Source organism: Mytilus edulis, chromosome 10 (assembly GCF_963676685.1).
Source record: "Mytilus edulis chromosome 10, xbMytEdul2.2, whole genome shotgun sequence".
In the NCBI taxonomy this organism is placed as follows: Eukaryota; Metazoa; Mollusca; class Bivalvia; order Mytilida; family Mytilidae; genus Mytilus; species Mytilus edulis.
The window spans coordinates 1,146,134-1,169,879 of NC_092353.1; the positions used below are offsets into that span (position 1 = coordinate 1,146,134).

Genomic DNA, 23,746 nt, shown 5'->3' on the forward strand with positions numbered 1-23,746 from the left:
TTCTTTATTTAGATACAGAAAAATTGTCTCATATTACTCATATTAGAATTACGTCTTTTTACCTTATGACTACATGGACTTGTTTTTTTTTATCTAATATTCTGATAGGACATGGGTGAATGACTTTCACCGCGTTATAAATAATTGATATGTTTTTACGTTATTTAAATGTAGTATTGTGTATTGTGTAAGGTTAAAACAGGTAAGTCACTTTTTACATGTTTACAATGACTCTACTGCATGTGTCATATGTAAGTTTAACGATTTCTACGTTTTATATTTTAAAATTCATCCAGATATTTGAACTGGTGAACTTGTCCGTTATGAATTTGGAATATGCTTTGATTTATTTTCAGAATATTCCCGTTGACACATAGTTTGATCCCGCCTTAAACACATATAAATCATGTCTCACTGAAAGAAATTGAAATACTGTTCCTTTTTACAAACAAGAAAAATTACCTTTCCCCATTTGACACGAAGAACAGGCTCATTAGTGGTAGATTATTCCACCTTTACTATAAAATATTATATTATCTATTAAATAATTTTTAACAAGTGTTAAGGTTCATCATAACAAATGGACAAATATGGCCGTATTTTCACCTAAAAAACAACTCTGTGAACAGACTTACCTGTGCAGTTTGGAAAGTTTTAAGGCCTGTTGTCCACTAGATATATAAAAGTGTTTCAGAAACATAAAATAGTTTTTTGGATTTGATTGGCATTTTTTTCACCTGAAGGGTATAGGTGTGTAGAATTCTATTGTCCATGCCAATTAAGGACAATCAATGCAATACAAACCAGTTTTTACCTGAGAATGATTATCTGAACTTGTATCAAACTCAGTTTATTTTTACACCTTCTGCACGAACGGAACAAAAGCCTATTAAAATCAGAATATTTTTTTTTATCTTTCTGATATGCATAATACATTTAACTTTATTATATCTAGTGGATGCTAAGCCCTAAACCTTTCCAAACTGCTTAGGTAAGTCTGTACTCAGAATTGTTTTTGAGGTGAAAATACGGCCATATTTGTCCATTTGTTATAATGAACCTTAATGAAATAAAAACCATCACATGTATAATCTTATACAATCAAGTATCTCAACTAGACCGCCCATAATTTATGCGAAAGGCGGGTCGAATACATATAGACGTTGGTTCAAGGCTTGACGAAATATATCTACAGTTTTATATGATGCCCCTATTTTACAGAATTTGAGAGTAAGGGAATATCCGCCTTAAATCTCAGTCAATTTAATGTTTCATGGCATATTCATATCATCTAAAAATAAAATTTTCTGGAACATTAATGTAAAATTAACGAAATATTCAATCATATTTTTTATCTCAATATTATGGTCTAATCAAATAAAATGAGGCATGACTATTTAAGGCCTGTTGTCCACTAGATATATAAAAGTGTTTCAGAAACATAAAATTGTTTTTGGAATTTGATTGGCATTTTTTTCACCTGAAGGGTATAGGTGTGTAGAATTCTATTGTCCATGCCAATTAAGGACAATCAATGCAATACAAACCAGTTTTTACCTGAGAATGATTATCTGAACTTGTATCAAACTCAGTTTATTTTTACACCTTCTGCACGAACGGAACAAAAGCCTATTAAAATCAAAATATTTTTTTTATCTTTCTGATATGCATAATACATTTAACTTTATTATATCTAGTGGATGCTAAGCCCTAAACCTTTCCAAACTGCTTAGGTAAGTCTGTACTCAGAATTGTTTTTGAGGTGAAAATACGGCCATATTTGTCCATTTGTTATAATGAACCTTAATGAAATAAAAACCATCACATGTATAATCTTATACAATCAAGTATCTCAACTAGACCGCCCATAATTTATGCGAAAGGCGGGTCGAATACATATAGACGTTGGTTCAAGGCTTGACGAAATATATCTACAGTTTTATATGATGCCCCTATTTTACAGAATTTGAGAGTAAGGGAATATCCGCCTTAAATCTCAGTCAATTTAATGTTTCATGGCATATTCATATCATCTAAAAATAAAATTTTCTGGAACATTAATGTAAAATTAACGAAATATTCAATCATATTTTTTATCTCAATATTATGGTCTAATCAAATAAAATGAGGCATGACTTACAGATATACAGGTCGTCAGCAATGTGTTTCTTCTAATTAGGAATGGACCTCCACCCTCTTTCTCCAAAACCATTTTTCATTTTTTATTTTTTGTATATCTTTTTTAATTAACAATCTAAGACATCTTGCATATACACATGAAATAGTGGTTCTAATAATAGTTATGTAATACATGTAATAGGTGATCCCGGTTCGAACTTTTGTTTACTCATTCTTATGAACATAATACATTTAATCATGTTTGACCTAACTGTTGTTGTGTGAATTTGATAATATCCAATAATAATATTTACCTGTTCAATTTAAATTTAACAATGTTTCAATCATTACTGGGAAATGCAAAAGTTATTTTTGTCTTCGCGGAAAACCATTTACTATTATGCAGTGCAGAGGAAGTGACAGAGGAAGTAAGTTGTAATTCATATTTTACACGTTGCACATCTTTAACACACATCTTTATTGTCATTTCGCTCAAAATATTTGAATTTTTCATACCGTGAAGTATTTATTGTAAATATTCAACATGCTCAATAATGTAATTAAAGTCAATGAATTCTTTTTCATTATTGTGAATAGATGTTTATGTCAGGTAAGGAGAATATATAGTTTTATTCTACTCCATGAAACGAAGTTTTACTTTATGTTTATTAATATATCATATTTCATACAATAGGTAATTTTGTGTTTAGATATAGCAAGGACAATGAATATAAGTTATAGAATTAGGTCTTGCATTCAATATTGTTTGTGGTAGGAAGTGGACGATATAAGCACGTGTGTTCTTAGTGTAAAACGCTACGCATTATTTATATTCCCATATTCATTCTAAAATGATAGTGTGTGTCTAACATATCTTACTACATATATGTTACTGCATGATGGAAAACAGAGTGCGAGTTCTGTGGGTATGGTAGTTTAGAGAAAGCACTTCAAATATGTGGCAATATTTCTAATAATATGTTTTTCATCTTTAGCGTCTTACATTTTAAAGAAATTTCCCTTCCCTCGTTTCTTCAAAATCTTAAGTTTTGTCACTGACACTACACCGATATTGAACGATAATTAGTTTGATGATAATAGAATACTTTTTGAATTCTTCCTTCATCTGCATACAAAGAAAAATAATTTTCTTCATTGCATTCTTGTAAATGAGATATAGCAAAAGTGTTTGAAAAAATATTTTGATTTCTTTTGTGATCCCCTCAATTAACATAGTACATTGATAACCTTGACCTTTCTAATAACGTAAATGAGGAAATGATTACTTAAGATGTTATGTTCTGTGGTTTATCCACTTATACAAAACCGCATGATCGGAAAACTTACATAATTAATCATCTCTTTTAATTTTCAGAAATTTAAAGATAATTTACATCTTTAAAATATCCAGTACAAAAGTCTTTTAACCATAACGGTAAGTAAACATATTTAGATAACAGGAAAGGACACAGCAAAACGAACAACAACGAGAAAAACCCAAAGGAAATCAAGACCTACTTAAATATAGAAATGTTATCTCATTGGCACTCAATCTTAAATCAAATCTTTTAATTCTACATTACATCCCTGTTGATGTGAGCCGGGTCATCCCTTCCAGATCACCTCAGCTTGAGTTTTGTTTTGTTTTGCATGCTTTCCTTTTTAAAATTTATTTAGAAAATAATCCGGTGTCTATGCAGAGATTCAATCTCCATACCTGTAGCATATCAACCCACGACACATACCCCTTCACCAGGACGACTGAATACCAACCCTGAAGAATATAACATATTTAAAGGAAGCAAGATATTTTCAAAAGTGGGGCTACCTGGTAGACCTTTATTCAGTAGGATTTTAACCCTTTTCATAAATAAGGCGAGTTTTCAGACTGATTATTCACGAAGATTTTAGTCTTTTCAAAAGTGGGGCGAGTTGGTAAACAAGAGTGGTTCGATTTTTTAGGAAGTGGCGATTTATTGTGGGCTGATCGGCCAATGTTCCGAGTTGACATGGTTTCAAATTTAAACATCGTGTTAGTGGGTCATAAAAAGTAAAATCACAAAAATACTGAACTTAGAGGAAAATCAATTCGGAAAGTCCATAATCACATGGCAAAATCAAATAACAAAGGGTATTTACACGTACTATATAGAAATATATAAAGTATATTATAATAGTTGTTTGGCGTTCTAAACTATATTGTATGAACTGTTAATTGATTTTGTCTAATTCAAAACAGCTGGGATGTAAAATAGACATCCCATTCAGACTTGGTGTTTCAGTGTAAGACCGCCCTATGGACATCTCATGAGATAACTATTGCTGAATATCTAGAGGTTAATCTGCGATTTTCAAACAATATGAATTAATGAATCCCCCCAAGATTGGCAATGTTATGAATAATCAATCAGAGACAGTTATAGATTTTCTATTGAAATCGAATTAGCAAAGAATGTCAAAGATCTGACTTTGACATCGAACTCCCTATAGTTACACAAAAGGTCTTAAAATTATAAAATTATAATTCCAGTTGAGACAATTTCGCATCAAATACAAAAAGATAAGAAGCACCAGTAACGATGAAGATCAGATTACAGCCTTAAACAATGATTAACAGTCAAACGGGTTTTACGGCGATAAACAACATTTCAAATGAGAAGCTATGGTTTGATCTTTTCTAAAAACGTTGAAAGAAAACATGATGGGCATTCAAGAACAAAAACGACAACTTAATCACAAATTTCTGACTTGGAACAAGTGAACAAGGAATGCAATATGGTACATATTTGTTAGTACTCAATCCTCCTTCTGCAATGTCACAGTTCGAAACAATACAAATTAAGAAAAAGGCATGACTCATCATTTTTTCAAAAAGCACAAAACAAAATACTCATAGGACAAACAACTTCCAAAAAATTAAATTCAGTGTTTGCAACTTTATTTTCTAAATTAAGATAGATTCCTCTAAGACATTGGTTGATTGCAATTTTTCAACATAGGCTTTGGTTGTGATATGAACAATAAGAGTCCGTCTGGAAGTCCACGAGAGCCGAAGAAAGAAGCTTGTCCTTGTACTTCTAGAGGAGAAACATGTGGTCGAGACACAAAAAATACGTCAGTGCAGTCACAAACAAATGATTCACGTACCATTATTTACCGGCGATCTCCTGCATGTGAACACATGGAGTTAGACCACCATAACGAAATAGGAAGACATCCTGAACCTTTCTCCAATCCCCTGGCTAATACACATGAAGATGGAGTGTCTGAGAAGGGAAACCCCGTGGTCGAAGACAGTCCAAATACTGTAGATGTAGAAACACAGTACTTACGTTTAGCTAGAGCTTTATCCACTGACACTAGTAGTTATTCTGAACTTGAATTAAGCCGAGGATCTAGTCGTTTTAGTGGCTCATTTAATAGAGACTGTATGTACCATATTACTATTATCTTTACTATATTACATCATTGAAAATATATTTTTTTTATAACAACTAGTCTTTTTTTATGGCTTAAAGTGAGGACTTAAGTCACATCGATGAATACCAAACCAATGATTCATCTTTTTAAATTGATCTTTTGTTTTCAACCTGCATTTATAAAGCATGCACTACGGTAACGATTTGGCTGGTGTTGAGGACCTTACTGTAACACATTATTGCTGAAATCCACTTCATTTGGAGTCTGTCAGATAGTTGTATCATACCACATCTTCCTATTTTAAATTTAAAGATAATAAATACATTGTGAAGGAAAATCCAAATAGACTACAAAACATTCTTCTTCCGTTATTAATGTGTTACCATTGTAAATGTTACTTGTGATATGTACATTTTTATTTGTTTCTTTACTATTCTCACCTTAGCAATGTTACCGCATATATGAGGTTAATACAAATATTTTAATTATTCACTAACTGATTGTCCTTACTCAATTATTGCAATGATTTATGTTCAAAGAACGCTTTTTTAAATATTATACAGTTGGGGAACTCAGGATGCTATAACAGGTCGGGAACACTACTTTATATGGAAATGCATGAATTATAAAAAAAAGAAAAAAAAAGATTAGCATACTTATGTCCTCGCACATGTAATTGTTTATTTACGTGTGACGCATTTTATTTTTACCTTGGTTTTTTACCAATCCACTACAAGAGTAACAATGCATGATGGACTACTACGTGTTTACAATCAACCAAACACGCGTGTTATTTACTGAAGAACAACACATTTTTTCGTGCAATGCGGGATTAACAATTTCACTTAGTTTTTCATTTTTTGTATCCATATTTATAGTTCTTGATATAAAGCATTCGTTCCATGCTCTGATTAACGAAGAGATGTTTCTATGCGAAGAAACAAGTGTTTGAATTATCCGATATACAGCCGTTATTATGTTTGACGATGACACGGATATTTCTGGTATTCGTCCACCAGACAGCAGCGAAACATCAGTGAAACACACAATTCCCATCAGACAAACTTACTAGTGAAATGTTAGTCGTCGATTATAGCCGGGGCTTTTTTGTTTTGTTTTTCTAAAAAAGCGAAGACTTAAGTTTGTCAAATATCTGATGAGTTCACTAAACTTTATAAGTTTTTACCTTCTTTTATGATTAAACAGTAACTTAAATCAAGGAAAAGAATGTGTGTTTTCTTTTGTCTGTAAAAAACAACAACGAATATTCATCAATCGGGGCCATTTATAGCCGATTATCCGGTATGGGTGTTTCTCCTAGTTGACGGCATTACAGAAGCCAATCACTACTTGCCTCTACTTCATTTGAGCTTTAATGGATAGTTGTCCCATTGGCAATCATACCACATCTCTTTATGTTTGTATACAAACATCTTTGAGAAAGCACGGTTTTCCATTATGAAATATTTACTGACGTCTGTAGAACACTTAGTAATATTTTCATAATGAAAATTTAAAAGATACAGAACATGCGCAAAACCTTTATCATCCATCATTTTTCATTGAACTGCACAAAACCTTTTTTAGATTATTGTCTGACAATGTTAACAAAATCTAAGGTATAATTGATTTTTGACATATTTCAGTATTTGGGACTTTCAAACTGTTCCATTTTTTTCTGAAGGTAGTAAAGCAGCAACTATAGTTTCATTTTTTTTTCGTCTTTGCAAAGTTTGATTTTTTCTAATGGAGATATTGTGGGTTTTTTTAACGGACTCGGACCGCTTCCAACCTTATTACAACCGTTAATGATGCTATCCATGTTTATGTGCGACAAGGTAAGAGCTTTGATATGTTATGTGAAAATTGCAGCTTTGGAAATAAACCTATTATATTTCATTTATTTTTGGATAAATTTATTCTCCTTTTGTATATTAAATAAGGCCGTTGTTTTGGTGTTTTTTGTTGTTGTTTGGATTGTTTTACACAAGTAATTTTTGGTGCCTTTATAGCTTACTTTTCAGCATTGAACCTATGATTGCTTACTTTACTAGATTGTGTCTTGGATGCAAAGATGTCTCATTTGGCACTCATACCTCATCTTCCTTATTTCTATATACGACGCACGTTTTAGAAACTTTATAGGTAATATGGAGGTATATTTTGAGAAAAAAATAGCAACAGGCGGGCTTTATCGATGGATGAAACAACACAAAGTGTGTTAAGCTATTTACCGTTCCCGTTTTACAACGCTTATTTTTAGAATACTGAATATAATGGTGCTCTTACTTTTAGTACAGATCCTGAAAAAAAATTTACCTATCCAGTACAAATATAAGTGTTTTAGTGCCAGTTTTCATGTTTTTCGAGGCAGAAATGTTTTTGGAATGACATTGTTCAGGTTTAAAGAGTTTAAAAAAAATCATACCAGACAGTGGTCAATTCATCTGAAATTTCACTGTTTCACGCCGTAAAATTATTGCACAGGTACAATTATACAATGGCAAAAACCTGTTCAACTACTTTTACAAGGCGATAAAGAAAGTCGAATCGTGAGGCCCGTGAACAATACCTTTTTAATCTGAGCATGCAATTTGAAGATTGTGTTATATGTTTTACAATAAAAATATTCGCAGATCAAAAATATTTATTTTGAGAGTCCCAGGTAATATATTAGTTGACAGTTTTCAAATTATACAAAGTGTGATAGTAAATTCGTAGTAGCCCAAATGCATTGTAGTTCAATGACTCGATTGGTCAGTTTTTCAAGATTGTATTGGTCTTGTGTTTTGGAAATTATTATGCAAATATCTTCTGATGTCAGGAAATCTAGAGTCCTCGACCTGTTTAAATGTATTAGAGATTTTTTTTAAGACATGTACTATTCAGAACAGTCTCGTTTATTTACATAGATTGGACCATTGATTTTCCTGATGGAATTATTTTTAAAGTATTTTTTTTGCTATTTATAGCTTGCTGTTCTGTGTGAGACTATTAATCATGTTGAAGGTCGTACTTTGACCTAAAACTGCCTACTTTTTACATGTTGTGACTTTGAAGGAGAGTTGTCTAATCGGCACTCATACTACATTTTCTTATTTCTGTATTCCTGTAACAAACAATTGCATATATATCCGTCATTTGAATTCTTGTTAATAGCTGGCTTATTGAATTATTCATTGCTTTTGTAATGAGAAAAAATACGTTTGTCTGTTAGGGTATCAATGTAAGCCATTTTTACACAGGTGCTGTATGTAAACTGTTGATGCAGAAACTGAACTGTGAGGAGACAAAACAATTCTGGAGAGAAATTGACAATGAAGGACCAATTCCTGACAATAGCTGTCATGTTAAGGTTTGTGCATGCTTTATAAACTTACATATATATATATATATATACATATTTGATCATTGTTTTGTTACTATTATTATTGTTTTTATTATTATTACTATTATTATTATTATTATTATTATTATTAATATTATTATTATAATTATTATTATTATTATTATTATTATTATTTTCATTATTATTATTATTATTATTATTATTATTATTATTATTATTATTATTATTATTATTATTATTATTATTATTATTATTATTATTATTATTATTATTATTATTATTATTATTATTATTTTTATTATTATTATTTGGTGTTACGTATATTCCCATATCAATAAACAATTTGTTTATCAATAGATACATTCGATAATAAAAAATCTTAATTTAGTTATAAATCGGTTTGAATTAAATTCTCGACATTTTGTTATTTCAATGCGAATTTTACGAAAATATTTCTCAATCATGCATTATAATTTACTCGACGTAATATAAATATTCCTGAACTATTTTAAATACAGTTTGATAGGGAGCTACCTAATTGTAAAGTGGGACTCAAGGTTCAACGTAATTTGTTCCGAGCGCATTTAAGCAATGTTTTGTTATTTGCTCATTACTCCTATTATCGGGCTCTAGATTCCCAAAATAAGGTCATGGGTTCCGCTAAAAAGACTTATTGATATATTAGTTTTAGGCTCCAGGGGATCTGAGAAGCCCGTGTTATTACACCAGTTTAAAATTTACTGCAAATGTGTTTTATGTTTATTGACATCTGTTCGTTTCTATTCATAGTTCTTTGAAAAATTTCTGGAGAGATTGAAAGATGCATTTCCGAGAGAAGAAGGTCTGAAATTTAAAAGTACCATAAATCTTTTGAAATTTCTGTTAAAAGTTGACCAAAAAGGTAATTTTTATTGCTTCGTCTTTTTGTTCTGTTTATAAAAATAGCAAAAGGTATGCAGTATATATTCACTGCACTATATATAATTTAATCGTAATCTTAATGTTAAACAAACTCGCACCAAGACTTGTATATTTCGGCTCACTATGTTTATTTTAGATACGGCAGTATGTGTATCTTTGAGTTTTTACTTTTTATATTGTACTATTTTATCATGCATTGTAAAACGATGAAGTTCTGTTGAATTACTGAACACAGGCATGCAATGTAAGGAATCTGTTATGTTTTTAATTCTTTTATTCGATGTACTCATAGCATAATTATGTTCATTTGCATCATACTTATATAAATATACACTCTTTTAAAAAAGACCCTGTTGCTGGTATAAAGCTGTCCGATTTGAAGAGGATAACTGATTTGTTTGGTCCAATCAAAAAGCAGGACGACAGATGTGAATTGATACGTCAGGTATATAAATTTGTGTGGTGATGTTGTATCTTATGTGCGATAGTTTCGGCAGAAGCCTTTTTTATGTATTAGTATATATTTTGATAAAACATAGAAAACAATAAGATATTAAAGTCATGACAAATGAGAAGGAGTGTTCTAGTGGAAATTTTATTACGAGCAATGAGGCTTTTTGTAAGAATACCACCTCCTTCATGTACTTGTAGCCTACGGCTACCATTCAGGTTCATCAGCAGGAGCCATAAGACCAAGGACTTAGATAATCAAAATAGTTATCTTTGAATGCAAAGAGCAGTTGTATATATTTTAGTTACTTGCTGTCATTTAAGAATACAATTTACTTGTTCAGTATTTTGTAAATAAAAACATTTTGGATCCAGTTTCAAACTGGTTGCAAACCTATTTTAACAAAGAAAAAGACACGCTTACCTTCACTACAAACCGGTAAAAGTCTAAAATGGCCATATCTGTACTCGACTGTGCTGATTTTTACTCGACCAGTTGTCTGAATTGGTCTGAAATTAACTTGAAATTACTCGACTGTAGTCTGAACCATACTTATCCGTCTGAAGTTGTACTTGACCAGTTCTTAACCATTTTATACCCGTCTAAACCATGCTCGACCTAGTCTTAACTAACCTTCACCTATTTGTTGTATCTATCTATTGTATTTCGTCAATTTAGGAACTGTTTTTAACAAAAGCTTAAACAATTTAATGTTTCAGATATATGTTGTGGTTACTGGACAATTATCACCATTAACTGTAACCTAGTAAACATCAATGGTGTCATTTCAGTTTTCGAAAACTAAGGATTTCTTATTCCAGGCATAGATTATCTTAGCCGTATTTCGCATAACTTTTCAGAATTTTGTACTTGTTTGGCTTTATAAATATATTTTGATATGAGCGTCACTGATGAGTCTTATGTAGACGAAACGCGCGTCTGGCGTACTAAATTATAATCCTGGTACCTTTAATAACTAATAAGGTATTAATAGAGTTAACATTTATTTTTTTATTAAGATATATATAAACAAGAATGTGTCCATAGTACACGGATGCCCCACTCGCACTATCATTTTACAAGTTCAGTGGACCGTGAAATTGGGGTCAATACTTTAATTTGGCATTAAAATTAGAAAGATCATATCATAGGGAACATGTGTACTAAGTTTCAAGTTGATTGGACTTCAATTTCATCAAAAACTACCTTGATCAAAAACTTTAACCTGAAGTGGGGCGAACGGACGCACTGACGAACGAACGGAGGCACAGACCAGAAAACATAATGCCCCTCTACTATCGTAGGTGGGGCATAAAAAGTATATAGAGCAACTTAATTAATTTTTAAAAAACCGACACCTTTGTGTTGTTAAACCGAGAATTTAATATAACTAAGATAATTTAACTTCCGTCCAATCCTTGACAACATTTTAGAAAAGAAAATCTGTTCCAAATTTACAGTAAACATTTACTTCAACTAATTAAATTTAAATACATTACACACTATACATTAAAGACATGGCTAACTAGAAGCACTTTGATAAGTTTTACATGTGTGTTTTACAGGTAAAAAGAAAGCCCTATGTTTCTGAAACTCGTGTATTACTTATCTTGTGGATGAAAAAGGTCTTGCAATTTAAGTTAAACAGGATGTTGCAATTTTAAATAAATATAATTTAAAATGAAATACTCTCTGACTAGGTGTGATAATTTTAATGATTTTGCCCCAAGCAGCAGGTATTGTTTTATACTTCACCACTAATCAGAAGAACAGTTTTATATATATGTATCCCTAACGGAAGGGATTGTGCCTGATATTCATATGATGAAGACATAATCTTTCAATAAGTTTAATTGAGGTCTGGGGCTGGCATGTCAGTTAACTGCCAGTAGTCTGTTGTTATTTATGTATTATTGTCATTTTATTTATTTTATTTGTTACATCTTCTGGCATCGGACTCGGACTTTTCTTGAACTGAATTTTATTGTTATGCGTTTACTTTTCTACATTGGCTAGAGGTAAAGGGGGAGGGTTGAGATCTCATAAACATGTTTAACCCCGCCGCGATTTTGCGCCTGTCCCAAGTCAGGAGCCTCTGGCCTTTGTTAGTCTTGTATGATTTTTAATTTTAGTTTCTTGTGTATAATTCGGAGTTTAGTATGACGCCCAGGGTTCGTGTTGTGTATTTCTTTAGTTTTCTATGTTGTGTCATGTTTACTATTGTTTTTCTGTTTGTCTTTTTTATTTTTTAAGCCATGGCGTTGTCAGTTTGTTTTAGATTTATGAGTTTGACTGTCCCTTTGGTATCTTTCGTCCCTCTTTTATCACTGTACTAGTATACATATTCTTTAAGTGGCCAGCTGAAGGACGCCTACGGGTGCGGGTGTTTTTCGCTACATTGAAGAGCTATTGGTGGACTTCGGCTGTTGTCTGCTCTATGGTCGGGTTGTTGTCGCCTTGACACATTCCCCATTTCCTTTCTCAATTTTATATATCAAAAATAATATTAATAGATATATTTTAAATATGAAGTTAAACAACTTCAGTGATTTAGTGGCCAAACAAGAAGCCTATTAATCAAGTTTACTTCCCCTCAGTATATGTGTGGGTTTTAGGTAAAGCATTTGTTTTCTTCAACAAAACTCTTAAACTTTAAAATTATCATAATTAAGTTTATACATATATTAAGATCATTTCATTTAATTATCTCTAATTCATAAATCTGAGAATCATATAACAATGTAAACATCCGTTTTCATATACTGTATATCTTTATTTTATTTTGGATATTGTCATGAGAGTTAAAAAGAAATTTATTTTAACGGTTAAAATATAAAATGAGTAGAGTTTATTTGGTTTAGTATGGTTCAAACTCGTTACGTATTGTTCAGACCTTTGGTCGAGTATGGTTTTGACAGACAAAATAGGTCCAGTACATGATTTCAATGGCAAATATAATGGTTCAATATAAATTAGTACAGTCTAGTATGGTTAAGACTGGGGTCAAGTAATGTTAAGTACAATTCAGACCAATTCAGACGGGTCGAGTAAATATCAGTACAGTCGAGTACAGATATAGGCTATTTCAGACTTTTACTGGTGTGTAGTGCTTGTACATACGCTACATAGCTTTGCATATAAGATAGACCAATATATTATGTAAACTGCTTTATATAAAGGCAACAGTAGTATACCGCTGTTCAAAAGTCAAAAACCGAATGAGAGAAATCAAATATGGGTTACAAACTTAACCCGAGGGAAACACTTTCCCCTTAACAATTTCTCATTCATAGAAAATATATCACATTTAACAAATAGCGCGATAAGGACAATGCTTTGTCTTAAATTTACTTACATTTTGAATAAAAAATACAGTTTTCAATACAGTTTGTTTCAAGTTAAAAACAAACACGTGTTGACACGTACATAAGAATTATTCATGCTCCTAAGATAAAAATGTGGAGAGGCCCATTCTTCAATGGTATATGCAATTTATCTGCGTAAAGTTGAATTGTGCATGTCAGTTTTTACCTTCCGTTTGTGTACAAATACGCAGTGTCTAGTATTTTAAAAGCTTTAACAATTGCAAGCATAATCATTGTGTAATTGCTTCATAGCATATCGACAAACAGTAGGATTCAAATTAGAAATTACGATACAATGTAAAGGAACACTTTAAGGTTTAATTTGCAGGTTATATATAACCTGTTTTCTTATGTGTTTTGTAAGACTCTTTTCAAAATATTATAACTTCATCTTTGCCTAGCTAAGGAAAAAGTAAAATCACAAAATACTAAACTCCGAGGAAAATTAATTTTAAAGGAAAGTCCCTAATCAATTGGCAAAATCGAAAGCTTTAACATATCAAACGTACGGAAACAAGAAATCGAAACTAAAAAGCTAAAGTCACGTAATGCAAATTATATGCATAAAATACCTAGCATGTTGCCATATGTTATTTTTTTTTATTTCACCTCACTTTATTTTCATTATGCAATTGTTGTTTTATTCAGTTACATTTATTAACTAAAAGATCACTGAAGGCAAGAGACAAGGACAAAAGAATCAAATCCAGGTAATGTAGTAAGGTAGAAGATTTTGATCATTTCATGCGCTTTAGATTACCATAAGCCGCCCAATCAATTTCATTATTTTTTTACTATAGATATTATAAGTGAGGAGATGTTGGGAGGTGCATAGTTCAGAAAATTGAGAAATAGATTCTTCAAAGGCTTTCATGAAGGATCGACATTTCTTGTTGCAAATTCCTGCTGTTCATCAAATGCCGAAATATATATCATAGATACTAGAAACCGACAATTAAAAGATATAACTTGACTAAATCGATATTGTTTTAACGCGTCATGAACAATCTAACTGTTATGTTTTGACGGGGTTACGGTTGTTGGCATCAATTACAATTTGAAACTATCTATCTTATAGAAGTTTTAGATAAAAAAAAAAAAAAAAAGGCAATAGTAGTACAGCGCTATTCAATAATTATAAATCGATATAACAAAAATTAATACGGGTCACAAACCAAACTGAGGAAAACAGATCAACTATCAGAGGGAAAAAACGAACAACAGAAACACCGAAGCTCAACAAAACCAAACACCAATAAATGAAAGCAGACTATTTGATAACAACTGCTTTAGTCCTGACTTGGTACAAGACATTAGAATGAAATGAATGGTTGAACCTGTTTTTATGTCTAGCCAAACTTTCCGCTTATATGACAATGTTGAAAATACCGCTAAAATGACAACATAACTTGATAGGGATATAGTAAACATATATGAAAGGACACTCAAGACAGAGAAATACACGACAGTACAAACTACAGGACAATAGAGTTAAGAAACATTGTAAACTTCAATTTTCTAGTTTATGGCATATAGAAAGAAAAAATTAAGAAGCAATAATAAATTGAATACATTTGATCCATGATTTGATATATGTGAATTCTCTAATATTACGAGTAAAGAGAAATTTTACAAATCAACGTTTCATTGGGATTTTATAAAAATCAAAACACTTTTTTTTTCTTTATTAGTTGGTTTGTTGGAGATATGACTCGAAAAGAAGCCGAGGAATGTTTATTGGCAACGGACTGTAAAGATAAAACCTATCTCATAAGGTTGGTACTTGCGCTAACCATCTAGTTAGAAAAATGTATTAATGATTAAACCATCTTATAGTTAATAAATCCATATATCTTGTGTAAACAAATGTGGTTATCTCGTCCGGAAATTAAATCATTGCTAAAGTGCTGCATCAGATTTGTGGCGCAGGTTGTAAAAATTCGCGATCGTTGCCATGTTAGGTTTGAATGGATATGTTCAAATCCATATCTCGTGTGAAAAAAAAGGAAAATCACAAAAATCCTGAACTTAGAATAAAAATCTAATCGGAAAGCCCATAATCACATGGCAAAATCAAATGACAAAACACATTAAAAACGAATGGACAAGAACTGTCTTATTCCTGACTTGGTACAGGCATTTTCAAATGAAGAAAATGGTGGATTAAACATGGTTTTATAGCGCTAAACTTCTCACTTTGTTGACAGTCTCATCAAATTCCGTAATATTTACAATGATGGAGGCCATTATGTTTGCATGTAAAGTGCTATGTTCTATAGCTCTCAGAAGGATATGTTACGAGACAAAATTTTGCCTCCTATACATTGTTCAACCAGTACTTCTCATCTAGTGGCAATCAAAAAAGTAAAACCATGTAACACAGTTATATATGTAAACATCAACACTGAATTTCCTGAGAAAGAATAAAAATTAAACTAACAACAGGAGTACTTTTTAAAATACGACCAACAGTCTTGTCTTTCTCTTTCTCAGACAAATATTATTGTTACACTAACCTATTATTTCGTTTGGGTTACTCAACCAATTTTACTATTATAACGCAATGATACAATTCTATCATACAAGTGGCATGTTTGGCTAGCTATAACTTCAGCTTTAATTTGGCTCTTTTTTCGAAAAAGGCTTATACCTATTGAGAATATGACAGGGTTTTTTGCACTGGTTCCATGGCGTAATAACGTATAGTACCGGTTTTTTATTGGTTTTCACATTTATTTTTTCAAAAGTTGCGTTTTTCAGTTATACTTTTCTGTCTTCATTTGATACATTCACCCATGAGTTCTATTCTATACAAGTTTTTGTTTTTGAAGGATTAGTAGTACAGATGGAGGAGATGGAGATTTTGCTTTGTCTGTGAGACACGATGATCATTGTCATCATCTGAAAATACAGGTATTATTAAAAAAGAGGTCTAGGTATTTAAAATCAAACCGTCTATTTTTCAAACTTACAAGTATACCTATTACATTAACAAGGCAAAGGATAAAAGTAGCAATTGATATGAACTGAAAGTTACATGACGTAAGTGTACTCAAACATAGATCAACTCGTTTTGAAAACACGAGTTTGAACAAGCTTGATGTGTCAATGTGTTTAAACATCCAAAAATAAGAAAAAAATGCAATCTTCTGCAGTTTTTACGTCGAGTTATTCATGTATTAGATATTTTACAAGTTAAATTAAATTATTTATTATATGTCTTATCTCATCAAACCAGTTTTGTATGGATTACATATAAATGGACATAAAGATCTGTTATCTATGCAATTATTAGTTTTTGCCCTATTGTATATTTCACCGATTCTTTTTTAATTATTAAATGCTTTAACTGTGGTATATATGCATCAATATCTTTCCTTTTTCATCTTTATACCAGTAAATACGACGAAGTTTTGCTGCGTTCTTGACTTTTTATGATAATTAATATACAGTTACATAAAATTGAGAATGAAAATGGGGAATGTGTCAAAGAGACAACAACCCGACCATAGAAAAAACAACAGCAGAAGGTCACCAACAGATCTTTTGCTTAGAAAGCATAAATTAAAACACACAATTATAAGATAACTCATTATTGACATTTGCATTTTAAACTGTCTATATCATTCCTTTCCTATAAATACTAGGATGCTGCATTGTAAAATGAAGCTGATAATTTGTTTTAGTAAAAATTGTTGAATTGTATAATAAATGACAATTTTAATTGTCTTTTATATGTAGGGTAATCCAAAGACAGCTCTGACCGAATCTCCATACAATGCTCATTTAAAATTTGCTGGGCGGGAGTTTTCTTCTTTACCTGATGTTATTGATTACGTCACACATAAGCAGGAAATTGAAATGGACACAGAGGACGAAACTGGAGACTGTTCAACAGTGACGTGCCTTCGAATCTTCACTAAATCTCCACTGAATGGTGCTATGTCAGGTTATGAAAAGACAAAATGAACAAAGTACTGAGTCTATTCAAACATCATCAGACATTTGTATTATAATTGCTGTATATTGTTTTACTGTTCTGTTATTGTAATGCTTTGTTTTCCCTTTTTTTCTTTATGGATTGATTCAAAAGTTTAATTTGTATGAAATCAGTCGCATATAACATTGGAAGTTGTGCTTAATGTAACGTTGCAACCGTCAACCTGTAAGAAAATATTAGACCTAGACGTTTTAACTGTTGCGCCGACTTTTATATATTTTGATCTCAAGTATGTCTAATGAAGGTACGTAGCATCTGCTATCCTATTATTTTTATTCCATTTTCATTTTGGTGAGTTCTAATTTACTTTCGAAATGATTGTATATTCCTGTTAATCATACTTCATGTTCACATCAGTGGCAGCTATATTCAAACTGGTTATAATATACAGATTCAACTAAAATGATCCGTTTAAGTAGTGACAATTAATAGTTTGCCATACCGAGTCAATGTTTTAGGGTCGGTATATGCAGATTAAACAACTATAATACTTGATTAAAAATTTTATGGTATTCCACATTATTTAAATTTGTTAAATAGTTTTCTCACTGGCAGTCATACCGCTTCTTTCTGCTTTATACTGAGATTCATGTATTGAGTTTTCAGCAATTCCTCTGTGATTATTTCAACAAGATGGCACCATATATTTACAATATCAAGGCATTCATTACTTTCTTGTATATAATCAACTTTTCCTTTATGTTTAAATAGTGTGCATGTATAAATTCAGAAAATGTATTGTGCTGTCAAAACGATTTCATTTTGGTCCGATGATTTTAAAAAAAGAAATTTTATCTCAAATTTTCTTCTAGCTTTGTATATGATGTGACAAATAGCAATTAGGCTTATTCTAATATGTGTAATTGGGAGGATAGGTTTCTAGTTTATTGATAATGATATTGAATTCGTTGATATTAATTCAGTTATAAGTATTTGTTATGTACACCCTCATTCTCCGTATTTTCTTATAATTGTTTCATTGACATCATACCCCAAATCCTTACTTATATATTGTATTAGACTTTAGTATTATAAATGCTCCTTGTATCATATATACTATCTTACAATACGACATTTTCCAGTTCGTTTCTATTCCGTTAGAAATCTTTGGTTTTAGTGAAGGATATTCATCCATGATAATAAAGTGTTACTTCCATTCAATATTTGGCAAAACTAGAATAAATAACTGTTCAATGTGATTATAACCAATGAAACACAATTCAATAATAGATTCTCCTGCATAATGACTATCCAAAGACGGTTGATTAAGTTTAATACAGGAATGGCTATCCGTCTAGTAATTGACACCATAAAGGCACCCATAATTAAAACAAAATTCTGACGAAGTACAAATCATAGAAAACCCCTATTAATCGTTCTCTCTGTTGGTACTGTTTCGTTCTCTAAAATGTAACTGTTGGGAATACTCCTATATATGTCATCCTTATTTTACTTAATTCCAACAGGTCATATACAAATGATATACAAAACAAGTCATCATAAAACGAAATTTAATACGGCGGGATAATTTGCTTTTTATAATTCGTTGAACTTTACCAATTACTGAATATTTAAATGATGTTTTTGTGTTTATTTTTTAAGTTTTGAAATAAAAGAAGACCTATTCATTTTTTTTTATTAATAATTAATATCACTAGAGAATGTCATTCAAATGCAAGATACCTTTACAAGTAGATATATAAACATTCATTAGTGTGTACATGTTTCTAAGTTTTAATGTCATGACAGTCTCACAAACAAGTAAATGCGATACTAGTAGTCATACCAAAGACCTGTAAACTGTGATCAAAATCATGACATGTAAAATTGAATATGACCCAAAACTTACCTATAAAAAGAATTTAAGAGACTTATTTTTTATTTATTTTACAATTGTTGATTTTACCCTTTTACCTGTATATTTACAATGTACATTTATATATATATATGGTTTATTGTGTTTGAGATGAAGAAATGAGATTAAATATACACAGACAGTATTCATGTTTTTTTTATTTTGAGTAAGACATGTATGTTTATAAATTCGCGATATTTGTATAAACTTGCAATATTCAATATCTACTAGAACACAAACCGCGAAATCGCGGTCACTTACAGCTTGTAACCAGTTGTAGGCTGAACCAGGGGTATGTTAAAGAACGTCTCGTCCTTTTTCTAAAAATATTCATCGGAAGGTACCAAGAACTTGTTGATAAATATTCCGTATCAACTTCACAAATAATACAAGATGGTCTTGAAGTATAGATTTTGCGTACTGACGTTGGTTATCATCTTACTAACGTGTTATAGTATTCTTGTATTTGTCTTTATTAATATTACTTTCACTGTTAAGTCAGTTTTTTGAGATATTTATTTGACGTGACTCTGCGCTTATGTATGTATGTATGTTCCGTATCTCCCTCCTTTAGTAGGAGCACCACCATGGGTTATGGTGTAAAAAGGAAGACATTTAACACACTGTATCGGTACAGATTTAATGTGAGCATCATACTTTGAACGACAAAATTATTTCATTTATTAATATTACTTTTACTTATGGGTCTTGTCATACTTTGAATGAAAAAACTATTTTATTCATTATACTACTTTTTCTGTAAAGTCTTTTTTATGATATACATTTGACATGACTCTGTACTTATGTATCCCGTCATACTTTGAACCACACATTTATTTTATTTATTATTATTACTTTTACTGTGTAGTCTGTTTTTTGTTATTTCTACTTTACGTGACTTTGCATTTATGTATGCCGTCTTCTTCTTCTTCTTCTTTATGTAAATCCCTCCAGTGTTGGAGCACACACAGCTAGCTGTGTTTCCTTAACGGATTAGTTTTTAAAAATGTTAAAATATCCACAAGTTATTCCAAATTGCAATGAAATCCTCCACCAGAACGTTGCACATGCACAAAATTTATTTACAGAAATGTACATATTATATACACGGATTACCCATTCATTATCCAGGTTCTGTTTTGTTCAGGTAGATTCCTCCGTTATCCAGGATGTAGATACGGTGATAAAAGTAATGTCTAGTTAAATAAGATCAATTAACTATTTTGGCTGTTGAATTCACTGGATAGAGTTAATGAATTAAGAGGTCTTCATTCGTATGGGAGCCAAGAAGTGCAAGCTAAAATACTATGCATTTAGAGGATGCTACAGATGGTTATTTTCTATCTAATGTTGATATCTTTGTTAATAAGCAATGATATATTTTTGCGTTATAAGAGTTAGTTCTACATTGTACTCAAATGTTAAAGTCTTGCACAGTACACACGTTCAGGCTTGTATATATGGTGTATATTATAGTTAAGCAAGCAGATATTAACGTTCTAAATATTTATGCATAAACATCACACTAAAGTATTTTAATTACGGCAACTATTTTACTATTTATGATATATATCAGATATAGACACATGGTGGTAAATATTGTCATTAGTGTCTTTTTGGGGAGCTGTGATACCTAGGGACGTGTTATATCTCGGCTGATAGTCTCTTTTTGTGAATTTCATAGCAGTATATTCTGGACATATTTTCAATCTTTCCAAGTATTTCTGGGTTGTTCGGTATAATGTTCAGATTTGCGAAGCTTTGACAGTCTACTATAAGTGTACATATTGCCTCACGGTTACTGAAGTGAGTAACCCATGTTGATTCAGATATAATACTCACTATAAAGTTCTTAATTGGAGTATATAACGCTATCCTGATGTTCATATACAATGGACAAGTTGTTAACACATGACATAGGTCTTCGTTTTCAGTTCTGCAGTTTGGACAAATCGGGTCTACTTCGGCCTGGTTAAATCTGTGTCTATGAGCTTGTAATAGATAGGTTCCCGTTAACATGCGGCTTTTTGTAATTGCTTTTCTAATGTCCGAGACTGATGAAGAAACTGTAGCCCAAACAGGATGTGTGACACCTATTGTTAAGTTCGAAATTGTTAAATTTTGTAGAGTTGATTTTTCTTCACATTCTAGGCGTAGTTTGTTAGTCCAATGACCGTTTATTGCTGATTTTGTCCGTTTTTTCCATTCTATTTTTGAATACTTCTTTTCGCATAATTCCAGAAAGAAAGGTAGGTTGTACATCTCTAAAATTTCTGCTGTTTTGGTGAAGAAGCTTGTTGATCTTCCGGACATATATTGACGCATAGCTAGTGATCTAATAGTTTCATTGTCGCTATTGAGAACACCAAATAAGAGGCTAAGTTGTCTTTTGTGAATTTCAGCAATAAGCGGTAGAGCTCCCAGAAGTAGGTATACTGATGCACATGCTGTCCTTTTCGGAAGAGACTGAAGTTTTCTCAAGGTATCGAGGTGGAAGCTTGAAAGAAGCGACATTTCTTTAGAATTCACATGTAGAGTTTCAAGCCCGTACAGTAGCCTTGGTAGGACGTATGCTTGATAGATCCTATATGAAGTTTTAGGATTTAAACCATTTGAGCCATGTACACCAGTCTTTATGAGAGAGTATAATGTTCTTCTGGCTAAACTGATGCGATCATCTACATTTATTCGGGTTTCATCTTTTGTTGATCTTGTTAGGCCTAGGTGGGTTGTACGATCCGTACAATTTAAATCATTGTTCCCCATTTTAAAAGCATCGCTATCTTCAGGATCTTTACGTTTATTTCCAGTCTTTATTATAACATTACTCTTTTGAGGATGGATGTTAAATCGATGGTCTTTTGAGTAATTATCGACAATATTCAGCATTTCTTGCATTTCTTCTCTATTGAGGGATAAAAGTACGATATCATCTGCGCAAGTAGGACATCCAACATAATTGTTGCCTATATGAGAACCTAGATTTCGTTTTTGCAGATCTAGAAGCAGTTCGTTTATGTAGGCCTTATATAGGTGAGTAGATAGGACACCTCCTTGTCGCACGCCCTGGTGTATTTCAAAGCTTGTACTTGTTTCTCCTTTCCATTTTACTGTTGATGTTACGCCGCTATATAGCTCCTCGATAATGTTCCACAAATTCAGATTTAGTCCGTAGTGATATAGCCTGTCCATCAGTATTACGTGACTTACAACATCAAATGCTTTTTGACTGTCGAGTGTTGTGACGAAAATGGTTTGTTTTCCTGTGATCTCTGAGCATGCCTCCGAAAGTATTAGGGCTGCCATGTTTGGAGATAGTCCTTGTGTAAAACCAAACTGTAAAGGAGATTGACCCGATTTCATTAAGTTAGATTTATCCAAAATGATATATTCAAATACTTTTCCAATAACTGATGTGACTGTTATACCACGGTAATTTTCTACCTCATAGAATGCCTTTCCTTTCTTCAGAATCGGAGATACTGTTCCGGTTTTAAACGTTGATGGTACTTTTTCCTCTAATAGAATTTGGTTAAATGTTTCTTGTAGTATTTCATGCAAGCTTTCCCCTGAGTGTTTCAAATGTTCTGAGGCTAAGTCATATTCGTCTGCTGCTTTCTTAGTATTGAGTTGGTTTATAGCTTTCCGGACGTCTTCCTTAGTTATGATAACTTCTGTGTCGGTTGAAGCCTTTGCGATTTCTTTTACGATTTTACATCTTTTCTTACAGTTCAGAAGTTTTTCGTTGTTGAAATTAACGTTGTCTTTTGGTTGGGCCAAATCTTCAAAGTATTTTGCTAGTAATTCACATTGTTCTTTTTTGGATATAGCTTCTTCCTCTCCCATCTTTAGAAAATTAGTGTCAGATTTTGAAGTTTCTGATCTATTTCTTCGGATAAGTTGGTGGAATATTTGGTCATTTGGATTTTCTTCAAGTTTTTGAATGAATTGTTCTTTTTCTAGTGCAGTTTCTTTTCTTTGTTGTTTTCTGAGATTTCTTTTGGCTTCCTTTTTGTCTTTAAATAGAGGATGGTCGTCTCGTGGTCTTCCTGCATCGTTCCAGAGCCTATGTTTGTTTTTGCTAATTCCTATTAGTCTTTTAACATCAGGGGAAGCTTTTCTTTTGGGTCCATTTAGTTTGATAATTCTTGATGGTACTGCTAGTTTGGTAGCTTTGTGTAGAATTCCCATGACACATTTTATCTTATCATCAACTGTAGTTTCATCGGATGGAAGGTATTGAAGATGTTTATCAATCTCATTTATG

The 23,746-nt window shown here is 31.8% G+C and overlaps 1 protein-coding gene across 5 annotated transcripts; it reads left to right on the forward strand.

The window, feature by feature from the left end:
* The first annotated feature begins 233 nt into the window (after positions 1 to 233).
* Positions 234 to 19,624, forward strand: LOC139493101 (uncharacterized). 5 transcript variants are annotated; one of them, XM_071281259.1, is made up of 10 exons: positions 234 to 251; positions 3,494 to 3,553; positions 5,118 to 5,546; positions 8,784 to 8,893; positions 9,677 to 9,788; positions 10,156 to 10,253; positions 14,273 to 14,334; positions 15,316 to 15,399; positions 16,456 to 16,537; positions 17,366 to 19,624. In XM_071281259.1, the coding sequence occupies exons 3-10, from the start codon at positions 5,132 to 5,134 to the stop codon at positions 17,591 to 17,593; spliced, it is 1,191 nt and encodes a 396-aa protein (XP_071137360.1). In that variant the 5' UTR covers positions 234 to 251; positions 3,494 to 3,553; positions 5,118 to 5,131; the 3' UTR covers positions 17,594 to 19,624. The 5 variants fall into 5 exon arrangements, with proteins under 5 accessions (XP_071137360.1, XP_071137358.1, XP_071137359.1 ...); XM_071281257.1 differs by lacking the exon at positions 234 to 251 and adding an exon at positions 2,343 to 2,546; XM_071281258.1 differs by lacking the exon at positions 234 to 251 and adding an exon at positions 2,586 to 2,728.
* Positions 19,625 to 23,746: the final 4,122 nt, after the last annotated feature.

Excerpts from the sequence above, each read along its gene's own strand:
- LOC139493101 (XM_071281259.1), top strand. The coding sequence starts at position 5,132 with ATGAACAATAAGAGTCCGTCTGGAAGTCCACGAGAGCCGAAGAAAGAA. Across the intron at positions 10,254-14,272 it reads GATGTGAATTGATACGTCAG|TTACATTTATTAACTAAAAG; the intron begins GTATATAAATTT and ends TGTTTTATTCAG. Across the intron at positions 16,538-17,365 it reads GTCATCATCTGAAAATACAG|GGTAATCCAAAGACAGCTCT; the intron begins GTATTATTAAAA and ends TTTTATATGTAG.